The sequence below is a fragment of the Coregonus lavaretus genome (genome assembly GCF_964263955.1).
Source record: "Coregonus lavaretus genome assembly, contig: HAP1_SCAFFOLD_1422, whole genome shotgun sequence".
NCBI lineage: Eukaryota > Metazoa > Chordata > Actinopteri > Salmoniformes > Salmonidae > Coregonus > Coregonus lavaretus.
Window position 1 is genome coordinate 106,696 of NW_028158226.1, and position 14,532 is coordinate 121,227.

General features: G+C 46.1%; 1 protein-coding gene across 1 annotated transcript; it reads left to right on the forward strand.

Annotated features, from left to right (window-relative positions):
* Nucleotides 1-1,603: 1,603 nt before the first annotated feature.
* Nucleotides 1,604-14,262, forward strand: LOC311124265 (small ribosomal subunit protein eS12). Its single transcript, XM_084198435.1, has 5 exons — nt 1,604-1,807; nt 2,308-2,424; nt 3,759-3,861; nt 11,738-11,839; nt 14,170-14,262. Exons 1-5 carry the CDS (start codon nt 1,794-1,796, stop codon nt 14,230-14,232), a joined length of 399 nt encoding a protein of 132 aa, XP_084054561.1. The 5' UTR covers nt 1,604-1,793; the 3' UTR covers nt 14,233-14,262.
* The last annotated feature ends 270 nt before the right edge of the window (nt 14,263-14,532 follow it).

Genomic DNA, 14,532 nt, shown 5'->3' on the forward strand with positions numbered 1-14,532 from the left:
GCTCCGAAGATCAATACATGTCACTTCTGACGTGATCAATTTTGTTAGATCCAGTGCACACTTCTTCTGTTCTTCATCGACACAATTAACCGACATCCCGAAGGGGTTCGTGCTTATTGTACGGAGATTGTGACAGCCGGTTAAATGGCGTCCCTTGAGAAGGCAAGAACAAGATGTATGTCAGGAGAAGTGCAGTATTATCATAAGGAGAGTTATACTTGGAATACGGAGGAGGAATGGAGGGAAAAAGAGAGGCAGAGGAGGTCTGAGAGAGAGAGAGGGGGAGGAAGAGGGTGAGCTTGAGTCGGTTAAAAATGGAGGAACAAAGGGAGATGGTTTGTTAAAGAAGAATGGTTGAAAGTGTAAGTGAGTTGAAGACAGGAGGAGAAATGGAAGAGAATGAGGGCGAAGTATCGGAGGTGGTAGGTGTGGTGAAGTTCTCGAAGCCCGAGGCTAGCACCGAGGGTCAGGATAAAGATGAGTCTGTGACAGTAGGACTGACGTTTTTGGAAAAAGTGGACCCTTGACTTTTGACTGATCCATTTGTGGTTTCAGGGTGGGTGAAAACAGAGTTGGGTGCTGTGGAATCGGTGAGGGTAACCAGAAGTGGTCTTGTGATAATTGTTTGTGTTTCTGCTGGTCAGAGGGAGCAGGCCCTCCGTGTTAAACGAATGGGGGCAAGAGATGTGAATTGTTTTGCTCTCAAGAAAAGGGTGCCATTGAAAGGAGTGATTACTGGGGTAGCTGTAAATGTAAAAGTTGACCAACTGAAGGGGAAGATGCCCGGTGTGTGTGATGCTCGTCGTTTGGTGAGAGGTAAACAGGGGGGCGAGAGTGGGGAAACAGAAGAGTCATTGTCTGTTCTTTTGAGTTTTGATGTTGAGTCTTTGCCCGACAAAGTGATGTGAGGATATATAAGTTATCCTGTACGAGCTTTTATGCCGAATACATTGCGTTGTTACAGGTGTCAAGCTTATGGGCATGTGGCAGCAGTGTGTAGGAGGGAGGTTCCAAGGTGTGAGAAGTGTGCAGAATGGCATGAGACAAAGGAATGTGTAGCATTGGGGAAAGTAGTGGTATGTTGGCCTGAGGTAGGACTAAATAGATTTAAATAGTGTAGGGGGGTGTTATTTATCATTATTATTATAACAAAATTGTGAGTGTAGTTACAATATAATAATAATAATAATAATAATGTGTTTATTGGATATACTATATATTATAATAAGATGGTAGGGTATTTGTTTAGTTATTAATTGTTTCTAGCAAAGTATAAGGGAGTTGTACTCCAGTCTAGTAGGTGGCAGTAATGCAACATTTATTGGATGCCAACAGCCGTTAAAACCTCATCGAAGAAGAACACACAATTAACCAAAACAGGGCCGCTTCTAGTGACATTGATTGAATCCACCTTACCCATTGCTTTCTTCATAGTCCTCGATATTACAAATGGATTTCCCAAATTAATATCCTTGTCCAAACGCTCTGCTACACCGTATTGTGACGTTTTATTGATAACGACTTATTAGAGACAGGCAGAATAATGGCCAGCTACTTCTCGGGTCCTTCTGCACTTAAAGGAATGTCGCAGACTACATGACGTTCTCTTTACTCGCTGTCACAGAGGAGATAGGGTGGGTTTCTTGATCTCGCCAAAAACATCTGTCCGATTTATCAAACATCCTTTGTTTCAAATTCCTTACAGTCACCCTATCATCATGGATAATAACTTTTCTATCATGTTTGGTCAATATTGCAGAATTTTAGGTCCCCCCATCCATCGATAATCTACAATGGCCGAGGAAGGGTAAGCGTGACCGGTCTATTCCCGCTTTGCGATGAACCAGGGCTAGTTAACTAACCAGCTAAATTGCACGTTTCAAAGTTGTATTGTTTGTAAAGTGGTGATGTGTTCCTAAAAATATTATTTACATGCCTCTACGTGCACTTCCAGAACTATTGATGACAGTAAAATGGAACATCCTTACCAGAGGGGTCCCCCCCCAGTTAACGCTAGCTAGCTAAGCATGTTGGTTGGTTGTAACCAAGTAACTTTTCCTATCGAGCTATTTCTGTGAATGTAGTAAGTTGACAGTATAATGGTTAATTTCCGGCGCATGTGTGATGATTTACTTTCTTTAGTCGGATACCCCTTCACTCTAAATTATGAGTGAGATCCCCTATCTGACACGCCGGGAGGTTGCAAACGTTCAACCCACCTCACTTATCATAACGGGCTAGTTGTAGCTAACTAACTCTTCGTCTCCTCTTCTCCCATCTCCTCTCCTTGTCCCTCCCCCCCCCCAGCATCGCTGCCGGAGGTGTGATGGATGTCAACACCGCTCTCCCCGAGGTGCTCAAGACAGCCCTCATCCACGACGGCCTGGCCCGCGGTATCCGCGAGGCCGCCAAAGCGCTGGACAAGTGAGTGAACATTTCTGGTCATGTGTGACCTAAATGGCTCCCTATTTAGTGTACTACTTTTGACAGGGGCTGGGCCTATAGGGCTCTGTACTACTTTTGACCAGGGGCTGGGCCCATGGGGCTCTGGTCAAAAGAAGTGCACTCTTATCTCCCTCACTAACTTTAAGCATCAGTTGTCAGAGCAGCTTACCGATCACTGCACCTGTACACAGCCCATCTGAAATTAGCCACCCAACTACCTCATCCCCATATTGTTATTTATTTTGCTCATTTGCACCCCAGTATCTCTATTTGCACATCTTCTGCACATATATCACTCCTGTGTTAATACTAAATTGTAATTATTTTTGCACTTTGCCTATTTATTGCCTTACCTCCATAACATACTATAATAATAATAATATATTATGCCATTTAGCAGACGCTTTTATCCAAAGTGACTTACAGTCATGTGTGCATACATTTTAACGTATGGGTGGTCCCGGGGATCGAACCCACTACCCTGGCGTTACAAGCGCCGTGCTCTACCAGCTGAGCTACAGAGGACCTCACTACATTTGCACACACTGTATATAGATTTTCTATTGTGTTATTGACTGTATGTTTTGTTTTACCCCATATGTAACTCTGTGTTGTTGTTTTTATCGCACTGCTTTGCTTTATCTTGGCCAGGTCGCAGTTGTAAATGAGAACTTGTTCTCAACTGGCTTACCTGGTTAAATAAAGGTGGGGGGAAAAAGTAGTATACTTTGGTGCTGGGGCTTTAATTTCTTGTCTGTTTTCACCCACAGTTTTATTAGCTAGTTCCATTACATTACACAAGTCTTTGGATGAAGGCATCTTCTGTACAAGGGAGTTTTGTTAAGAGCCTGACGTGCTGTCTTAACCTTAACATGCGTTGTTTGCAGTTCTGTTTTGGAAACATAAAGACCTTTCATCAGTGAGGGAGGGGGGGGGAGAGAAATTGAATTGATACATCCGTTTATAGGGTTTGTGTTCCCACATGGCTATATCTTTGTGTTTACAGAAGACCCAAGGGACCACCTGTGCTAATTAGCTATCTATCGTGCTCTGAACATGTAACGGCTGAATCCTTTGAGAACTGCAATCGTTACCCAAAAATCTGTCTTGAGATACTTCTGCCTCCCAGATGGCACCCTATTCCCTACATAGTGCACTTCTTGTGACCACTAGAGCTGGGCTTGGCACTACATAGGAAATGGGATGCCATTTGGGACGCTTTCAGAGGCTTACTAGATAACCTTTTGTTAGTTATATTCCTGATGTGATAGTAAATGACTACTGATTGTTGCTCTCCTCTCTCCTCTGTCCAGGCGCCAGGCTCACCTCTGCGTTCTTGCGGCCAACTGTGACGAGCCCATGTACGTCAAGCTGGTGGAAGCCCTCTGCGCTGAGCATCAGATTAACCTCATCAAGGTATGGCGGGGTGGAGTGTGTGGATGGGGGGGGGGGGGTTGAATGAGAAAGCAGGAACTGCTACAGTTTCCTGATTTATAGTCTGCTGTTTTGACCACTTAAGCAAAGTGCTGCAGTGTTATGGTGCTAAACAAGGGAGTGTAGTAGGAGTGTTGTGTGTGTATGGTGTTTAGTGAACCTAGTAATTATTGTAACTGAGTATAGGTGTTTGTGTTGGGGATGATATTGTGGCTCCCCCTACTGACCCCTGAGCATACTGCCATCGTTACCCTACTGACCCCTGAGCATACTGCCATCGTTACCCTACTGAGCATACTGCCATCGTTACCCTACTGACCCCTGAGCATACTGCCATCGTTACCCTACTGAGCATACTGCCATCGTTACCCTACTGAGCATACTGCCATCGTTACCCTACTGAGCATACTGCCATCGTTACCCTACTGAGCATACTGCCATCGTTACCCTACTGAGCCTACTGCCATCGTTACCCTACTGAGCATACTGCCATCGTTACCCTACTGAGCATACTGCCATCGTTACCCTACTGAGCATACTGCCATCGTTACCCTACTGAGCATACTGCCATCGTTACCCTACTGAGCATACTGCCATCGTTACCCTACTGAGCATACTGCCATCGTTACCCTACTGAGCATACTGCCATCGTTACCCTACTGAGCATACTGCCATCGTTACCCTACTGAGCATACTGCCATCGTTACCCTACTGAGCATACTGCCATCGTTACCCTACTGGGCATACTGCCATAGTTACCCTACTGACCACTGAGCATACTGCCATCGTTACCCTACTGACTGACCCCTGAGCATACTGCCATCGTTACCCTACTGACTGACCCCTGAGCATACTGCCATCGTTACCCTACTGAGCATACTGCCATCGTTACCCTACTGAGCATACTGCCATAGTTACCCTACTGACCACTGAGCATACTGCCATCGTTACCCTACTGAGCATACTGCCATCGTTACCCTACTGACTGACCCCTGAGCATACTGCCATCGTTACCCTACTGAGCATACTGCCATCGTTACCCTACTGAGCATACTGCCATCGTTACCCTACTGAGCATACTGCCATCGTTACCCTACTGAGCATACTGCCATCGTTACCCTACTGAGCATACTGCCATCGTTACCCTACTGAGCATACTGCCATCGTTACCCTACTGAGCATACTGCCATCGTTACCCTACTGAGCATACTGCCATCGTTACCCTACTGAGCATACTGCCATAGTTACCCTACTGAGCATACTGCCATAGTTACCCTACTGACCACTGAGCATACTGCCATCGTTACCCTACTGAGCATACTGCCATCGTTACCCTACTGACTGACCCCTGAGCATACTGCCATCGTTACCCTACTGAGCATACTGCCATCGTTACCCTACTGAGCATACTGCCATCGTTACCCTACTGAGCATACTGCCATCGTTACCCTACTGAGCATACTGCCATCGTTACCCTACTGAGCATACTGCCATTGTTACCCTACTGAGCATACTGCCATAGTTACCCTACTGACCACTGAGCATACTGCCATTGTTACCCTACTGAGCATACTGCCATCGTTACCCTACTGACTGACCCCTGAGCATACTGCCATCGTTACCCTACTGAGCATACTGCCATCGTTACCCTACTGAGCATACTGCCATCGTTACCCTACTGAGCATACTGCCATCGTTACCCTACTGAGCATACTGCCATCGTTACCCTACTGAGCATACTGCCATCGTTACCCTACTGAGCATACTGCCATCGTTACCCTACTGAGCATACTGCCATCGTTACCCTACTGAGCATACTGCCAGTATTACCCTACTGAGCATACTGCCATCGTTACCCTACTGAGCATACTGCCATCGTTACCCTACTGAGCATACTGCCATCGTTACCCTACTGACCACTGAGCATACTACCATCGTTACCCTACTGACCCCTGAGCATACTGCCATCGTTACCCTACTGAGCATACTGCCATCGTTACCCTACTGACTGACCCCTGAGCATACTGCCATCGTTACCCTACTGAGCATACTGCCATCGTTACCCTACTGAGCATACTGCCATCGTTACCCTACTGAGCATACTGCCATCGTTACCCTACTGAGCATACTGCCATCGTTACCCTACTGAGCATACTGCCATCGTTACCCTACTGAGCATACTGCCATCGTTACCCTACTGAGCATACTGCCATCGTTACCCTACTGAGCATACTGCCATCGTTACCCTACTGAGCATACTGCCATAGTTACCCTACTGAGCATACTGCCATAGTTACCCTACTGACCACTGAGCATACTGCCATCGTTACCCTACTGAGCATACTGCCATCGTTACCCTACTGACTGACCCCTGAGCATACTGCCATCGTTACCCTACTGAGCATACTGCCATCGTTACCCTACTGAGCATACTGCCATCGTTACCCTACTGAGCATACTGCCATCGTTACCCTACTGAGCATACTGCCATCGTTACCCTACTGAGCATACTGCCATCGTTACCCTACTGAGCATACTGCCATCGTTACCCTACTGAGCATACTGCCATCGTTACCCTACTGAGCATACTGCCATCGTTACCCTACTGAGCATACTGCCATCGTTACCCTACTGAGCATACTGCCATAGTTACCCTACTGACCACTGAGCATACTGCCATCGTTACCCTACTGAGCATACTGCCATCGTTACCCTACTGACTGACCCCTGAGCATACTGCCATCGTTACCCTACTGAGCATACTGCCATCGTTACCCTACTGAGCATACTGCCATCGTTACCCTACTGAGCATACTGCCATCGTTACCCTACTGAGCATACTGCCATCGTTACCCTACTGAGCATACTGCCATCGTTACCCTACTGAGCATACTGCCATCGTTACCCTACTGACCACTGAGCATACTACCATCGTTACCCTACTGACCCCTGAGCATACTGCCATAGTTACCCTACTGACCCCTGAGCATACTGCCATAGTTACCCTACTGAGCATACTGCCATAGTTACCCTACTGAGCATACTGCCATAGTTACCCTACTGAGCATACTGCCATAGTTACCCTACTGAGCATACTGCCATCGTAACCCTACTGAGCATACTGCCATAGTTACCCTACTGAGCATACTGCCATCGTTACCCTACTGACCCCTGAGCATACTGCCATAGTTACCCTACTGAGCATACTGCCATAGTTATCCTACTGAGCATACTGCCATCGTTACCCTACTGACCACTGAGCATACTGCCATCGTTACCCTACTGAGCATACTGCCATCGTTACCCTACTGAGCATACTGCCATCGTTACCCTACTGAGCATACTGCCATCGTTACCCTACTGAGCATACTGCCATCGTTACCCTACTGAGCATACTGCCATAGTTACCCTACTGACCACTGAGCATACTGCCATAGTTACCCTACTGAGCATACTGCCATCGTTACCCTACTGACTGACCCCTGAGCATACTGCCATCGTTACCCTACTGAGCATACTGCCATCGTTACCCTACTGAGCATACTGCCATCGTTACCCTACTGAGCATACTGCCATCGTTACCCTACTGAGCATACTGCCATCGTTACCCTACTGAGCATACTGCCATCGTTACCCTACTGAGCATACTGCCATAGTTACCCTACTGAGCATACTGCCATAGTTACCCTACTGAGCATACTGCCATCGTTACCCTATTGAGCATACTGCCATCGTTACCCTACTGAGCATACTGCCATCGTTACCCTACTGAGCATACTGCCATCGTTACCCTACTGAGCATACTGCCATCGTTACCCTACTGACCCCTGAGCATACTGCCATAGTTACCCTACTGAGCATACTGCCATAGTTACCCTACTGAGCATACTGCCATAGTTACCCTACTGAGCATACTGCCATAGTTACCCTACTGAGCATACTGCCATAGTTACCCTACTGAGCATACTGCCATCGTTACCCTACTGAGCATACTGCCATCGTTACCCTACTGAGCATACTGCCATAGTTACCCTACTGACCACTGAGCATACTGCCATCGTTACCCTACTGACCCCTGAGCATACTGCCATAGTTACCCTACTGAGCATACTGCCATAGTTATCCTACTGAGCATACTGCCATCGTTACCCTACTGACCACTGAGCATACTGCCATCGTTACCCTACTGAGCATACTGCCATAGTTACCCTACTGACCACTGAGCATACTGCCATCGTTACCCTACTGAGCATACTGCCATCGTTACCCTACTGACTGACCCCTGAGCATACTGCCATCGTTTCCCCTACTGAGCATACTGCCATCGTTACCCTACTGAGCATACTGCCATCGTTACCCTACTGAGCATACTGCCATCGTTACCCTACTGAGCATACTGCCATCGTTACCCTACTGAGCATACTGCCATCGTTACCCTACTGAGCATACTGCCATCGTTACCCTACTGAGCATACTGCCATCGTTACCCTACTGAGCATACTGCCATCGTTACCCTACTGAGCATACTGCCATCGTTACCCTACTGAGCATACTGCCATCGTTACCCTACTGAGCATACTGCCATCGTTACCCTACTGACCACTGAGCATACTACCATCGTTACCCTACTGACCCCTGAGCATACTGCCATAGTTACCCTACTGAGCATACTGCCATAGTTACCCTACTGAGCATACTGCCATAGTTACCCTACTGAGCATACTGCCATCGTTACCCTACTGAGCATACTGCCATAGTTACCCTACTGACCACTGAGCATACTGCCATCGTTACCCTACTGAGCATACTGCCATCGTTACCCTACTGACCACTGAGCATACTACCATCGTTACCCTACTGACCCCTGAGCATACTGCCATAGTTACCCTACTGAGCATACTGCCATAGTTACCCTACTGAGCATACTGCCATAGTTACCCTACTGAGCATACTGCCATCGTTACCCTACTGAGCATACTGCCATAGTTACCCTACTGACCACTGAGCATACTGCCATCGTTACCCTACTGACCCCTGAGCATACTGCCATAGTTACCCTACTGAGCATACTGCCATAGTTATCCTACTGAGCATACTACCATCGTTACCCTACTGACCCCTGAGCATACTGCCATAGTTACCCTACTGAGCATACTGCCATAGTTACCCTACTGAGCATACTGCCATAGTTACCCTACTGAGCATACTGCCATCGTTACCCTACTGAGCATACTGCCATAGTTACCCTACTGACCACTGAGCATACTGCCATCGTTACCCTACTGAGCATACTGCCATCGTTACCCTACTGACCACTGAGCATACTACCATCGTTACCCTACTGACCCCTGAGCATACTGCCATAGTTACCCTACTGAGCATACTGCCATAGTTACCCTACTGAGCATACTGCCATAGTTACCCTACTGAGCATACTGCCATCGTTACCCTACTGAGCATACTGCCATAGTTACCCTACTGACCACTGAGCATACTGCCATCGTTACCCTACTGAGCATACTGCCATCGTTACCCTACTGACCACTGAGCATACTACCATCGTTACCCTACTGTCCCCTGAGCATACTGCCATAGTTACCCTACTGAGCATACTGCCATAGTTACCCTACTGAGCATACTGCCATAGTTACCCTACTGAGCATACTGCCATAGTTACCCTACTGAGCATACTGCCATCGTTACCCTACTGAGCATACTGCCATAGTTACCCTACTGACCACTGAGCATACTGCCATAGTTACCCTACTGACCCCTGAGCATACTGCCATAGTTACCCTACTGAGCATACTGCCATAGTTATCCTACTGAGCATACTGCCATCGTTACCCTACTGACCACTGAGCATACTGCCATCGTTACCCTACTGAGCATACTGCCATAGTTACCCTACTGACCACTGAGCATACTGCCATCGTTACCCTACTGAGCATACTGCCATCGTTACCCTACTGACTGACCCCTGAGCATACTGCCATCGTTACCCTACTGAGCATACTGCCATCGTTACCCTACTGAGCATACTGCCATCGTTACCCTACTGAGCATACTGCCATCGTTACCCTACTGAGCATACTGCCATCGTTACCCTACTGAGCATACTGCCATCGTTACCCTACTGAGCATACTGCCATCGTTACCCTACTGACCACTGAGCATACTACCATCGTTACCCTACTGACCCCTGAGCATACTGCCATAGTTACCCTACTGAGCATACTGCCATAGTTACCCTACTGAGCATACTGCCATAGTTACCCTACTGAGCATACTGCCATCGTTACCCTACTGAGCATACTGCCATAGTTACCCTACTGACCACTGAGCATACTGCCATCGTTACCCTACTGACCCCTGAGCATACTGCCATAGTTACCCTACTGAGCATACTGCCATCGTTACCCTACTGAGCATACTGCCAAATGTTTTACTAGTGTTTTTAACGATGCAACGGCCAACGACGTAGCATGTATTTCCCAAAACACCACAGCGAGAGAACGGTCACTAAGTATGGCATCTGAGCTGCTCTCGGATCAGTTTGGTCCATTCAAGTATTTCCTTTAACATTTTATAATTATTTCTATTGATGGATCAGCTCCTGCAAATGTTGAGACGGCTGATTCTAACGCTTAGCCAATAATGCTCAATTGATTTTTAACATCAAATGTATTTCAATATGATTGTAATTGGCCTATAGCCTACTGTTTAATATTTTTAATGCAGTCTTCTTGGTTTTCATTTGAAGCATCTTGTTTGTGTCAATTACAAAGACATTTGGCAACTTTATTTGTAGTAAACTTTGTTCTGGGGGCAGGCGTTTCTTAAATTACGAGTGTTTTCAAGTGCAACGTTAAAATAGCGAAGGTTTTGTGTAACAGCTCCTACGAAGGTTGTAACGGTGAACTTAGCGTTACAATTATTCTGGGAAACCGGGCCCTAGGTAAAAGTAGTGCACTATATAGGGAATAGGGTGCCATTCTCTGGTCAAAAGTAGTGCACTACATAGGGAATAGGGTGCCATTCTCTGGTCAAAAGTAGTGCACTACATAGGGAATAGGGTGCCATTCTCTGGTCAAAAGTAGTGCACTACATAGGGAATAGGGTGCCATTCTCTGGTCTAAAGTAGTGCACTATATAGGGTGCTATTCTCTGGTCAAAAGTAGTGCACTACATAGGGAATAGGGTGCCATTCTCTGGTCAAAAGTAGTGCACTACATAGGGAATAGGGTGCCATTCTCTGGTCAAAAGTAGTGCACTACATAGGGAATAGGGTGCCATTCTCTGGTCAAAAGTAGTGCACTACATAGGGAATAGGGTGCCATTCTCTGGTCAAAAGTAGTGCACTACATAGGGAATAGGGTGCCATTCTCTGGTCAAAAGTAGTGCACTACATAGGGAATAGGGTGCCATTCTCTGGTCAAAAGTAGTGCACTACATAGGGAATAGGGTGCCATTCTCTGGTCAAAAGTAGTGCACTACATAGGGAATAGGGTGCCATTCTCTGGTCAAAAGTAGTGCACTACATAGGGAATAGGGTGCCATTCTCTGGTCAAAAGTAGTGCACTACATAGGGAATAGGGTGCCATTCTCTGGTCAAAAGTAGTGCACTACATAGGGAATAGGGTGCCATTCTCTGGTCTAAAGTAGTGCACTATATAGGGTGCCATTCTCTGGTCTAAAGTAGTGTACTATATAGGGTGTCATTTGGGGGACACCCCATAAAACAGTGGGTACTGCAGTCGTGCTATTACTGCCTTGTGGAGATACTAGGTGGTAGCACAGCTTTTTCAAATCTCGTGTATTGAACCCCTTCTCCTCCTCCCTTGTCTCTGACCACCAGGTTGATGACAACAAGAAGCTGGGCGAGTGGGTCGGTCTGTGTAAGATCGACCGGGAAGGGAAACCCCGGAAGGTGGTGGGCTGCAGCTGTGTCGTGATCAAGGTATAAACCCAGTGCCCTGTTCTGGAAACTTCTCAGCTTGCAGGGGATGATCTGAATCCACTGAAGTCATGGAGGGTATTAATGGAAGGGGCTTGGACTGCTCCTTGTGATGTCATAAACTGGGTTGTGAGGAGTTGGCATGCTCCTTGTGATCCCTATGTGATGTCATAGACAGGATAGAATGTGTTAGAATTCTCCTTTTGTGATTTTACATTTTAGTTACTTTTTTTTTTAGCGACTTACGGTTAGTGAGTGCATACATTTTTCATACTGCCCCCCCCCCCCCCCTGTTTCTTCACCCGCAATTGCTCATAACCCATCCACAACTGCCCAACTGTGATAGTGAAAATCTGAGGCCTAATCCGCTAATATATATTTTCCAAAATTACTTTTCCTAATTTTCAACTCTCCTTTCCAGCTTTTGTCTTAATGAATGACACTTCAACAATGTCCTTTTTGCCTTCCGTGGATTGATAACTTTTTCTTCCCGATCCCAAAAGCAGTATTTGGCTGTGTAGGCGATTTGACGCACGTACAGTTAATCCCTAAAGTTTAGTCTTATGCACTAATAACAGATAGCCAAAAAAAATGAATGAAAAATCTCAATATAGATATAAATTGCACAAGAATGATAGTTAAGGATTTAAGTTATTTATCTTTATTCAAGCCGCCCGCCCTTCAGCCACACAATATTTAATGACCCTGTCTGGGCGGCGGGTTATGAGTCGACCCCATCGCTGTTGTGCCGGTCGAGTGCAGCTGCTGTGCTGTCGGTGCCATGCAGCTGCTTGTCCTATACAACTGGCCAGAGTGTCTGCCAGGGTACGAGCCCCTACGCCTCGCTGTGGTGCCTGGGGTCCCAATGAATGGCTACATGTCCCTTTTTTTAAACATACTGACCACCGTATGTCCATCTACCTTTTATCATACCGACTAGGGCTGAAGGGCGGGAACGCGGTTACTGAAATTGACTGGGATTTACGGCCCGAAACCACTCCCTTTTCCCAGCATAAATAACTAATGACAGTAGCGAGGCTATATACAGGGGGTACCAGTACAGAATCACATGTTCTCTTCTGCTGTCTCATGGTTTGAACGATGTGCGTGATTCCAGTCCATAGAATACAGTCCACACTCAAAAGTTTAGCATACTGGAGCTAGTTTCATTTATTTACCCAAGAGAGCATACAGCTAGCTACATCTATGGGGTTTATATAGCTAGCTACACCTATGGGCTTTATACAGCTAGCTACATCTATGGGCTTTATACAGCTAGCTACATCTATGGGGTTTATATAGCTAGCTACACCTATGGGCTTTATACAGCTAGCTACATCTATGGGGTTTATATAGCTAGCTACACCTATGGGCTTTATACAGCTAGCTACATCTATGGGCTTTATACAGCTAGCTACATCTATGGGCTTTATACAGCTAGCTACATCTATGGGCTTTATACAGCTAGCTACATCTATGGGCTTTATACAGCCAGCTACATCTATGGGCTTTATACAGCCAGCTACATCTATGGGCTTTTATACAGCTAGCTACATCTATGGGCTTTATACAGCTAGCTACATCTATGGGCTTTCTACAGCTAGCTACATCTATGGGCTTTATACAGCTAGCTACATCTGGGCTTTATATAGCTAGCTACATCTGGGCTTTATATAGCTAGCTACATCTATGGGCTTTATACAGCTAGCTACATCTATGGGCTTTATACAGCTAGCTACATCTATGGGCTTTATACAGCTAGCTACATCTATGGGCTTTTATACAGCCAGCTACATCTATGGGCTTTATACAGCTAGCTACATCTATGGGCTTTATACAGCTAGCTACATCCTAAGGTTTTTCTGTTGTGCGTAATGTGCAGTAGCCAGCCTATATCATATGTATTGGATAACGGCACAATCGTTTGTTTTTTGGGGGGGGGTTTGGGCTCATAAAATGTTAATGTAGGGCTCATAACATGTATTTAATATCTGGCTCAGGTAGCATCAGGTGTGAATTTTCATGCTGCTCAAATCCAGACATTTTATATGTTTTATAATGACACTTCCGGTTTTGATTGAATTAGTTACCTGGGAGAGAAGTGATTGGGATGGAACATTAGTACTCTGTTCAAAATAGAACCCTATTCCCTGTGTAGCGCACTGCTTTAGAGTATTAAGTTCAATATGTAGGGTGCTATTTCGGACACTTTACCCTTCAATGTTATCGGTTGGTTCTAAACAATGAACTATCCTGTAGCTAGCATCCTGTGGAAATGTCCCCCCCCCCCCCAAATCCTGTGTAACAGTCTCCCTTTTCCACCCCCTCTACAGGACTATGGCAAGGAGTCTCAAGCTAAGGACGTCATTGAGGAATACTTCAAGGCCAAGAAATGAGGTGTCATTTTCAATAAAAGCTGAAATGAAGTTTCTGTCTGGAGAGTTTTTTTTTTTAAAGTCCGGTCTGGGAGAGATGCAGAGCTTGATTTGACGCTACAGTCTACAATCACTTGAGTGACTGAGCTGAAAACATTTCAGACTGTTCTGTTAAACCGAATAGAGCCTAAACGCACGTTATCAAGATTCTAATCTTAACTGGCAAATTTTAAAACTGTCCTTTTGTGAGGCGAAGGCTGGAACTAGTTCTGTACAATGGTGAGTGGTGCGGTCGGTAAACCAGAATCGGAGGATCCATCA

Excerpts from the sequence above, each read along its gene's own strand:
- LOC311124265 (XM_084198435.1), top strand. Across the intron at positions 2,425-3,758 it reads GCCGCCAAAGCGCTGGACAA|GCGCCAGGCTCACCTCTGCG; the intron begins GTGAGTGAACAT and ends TCCTCTGTCCAG. Across the intron at positions 3,862-11,737 it reads ATCAGATTAACCTCATCAAG|GTTGATGACAACAAGAAGCT; the intron begins GTATGGCGGGGT and ends TCTGACCACCAG.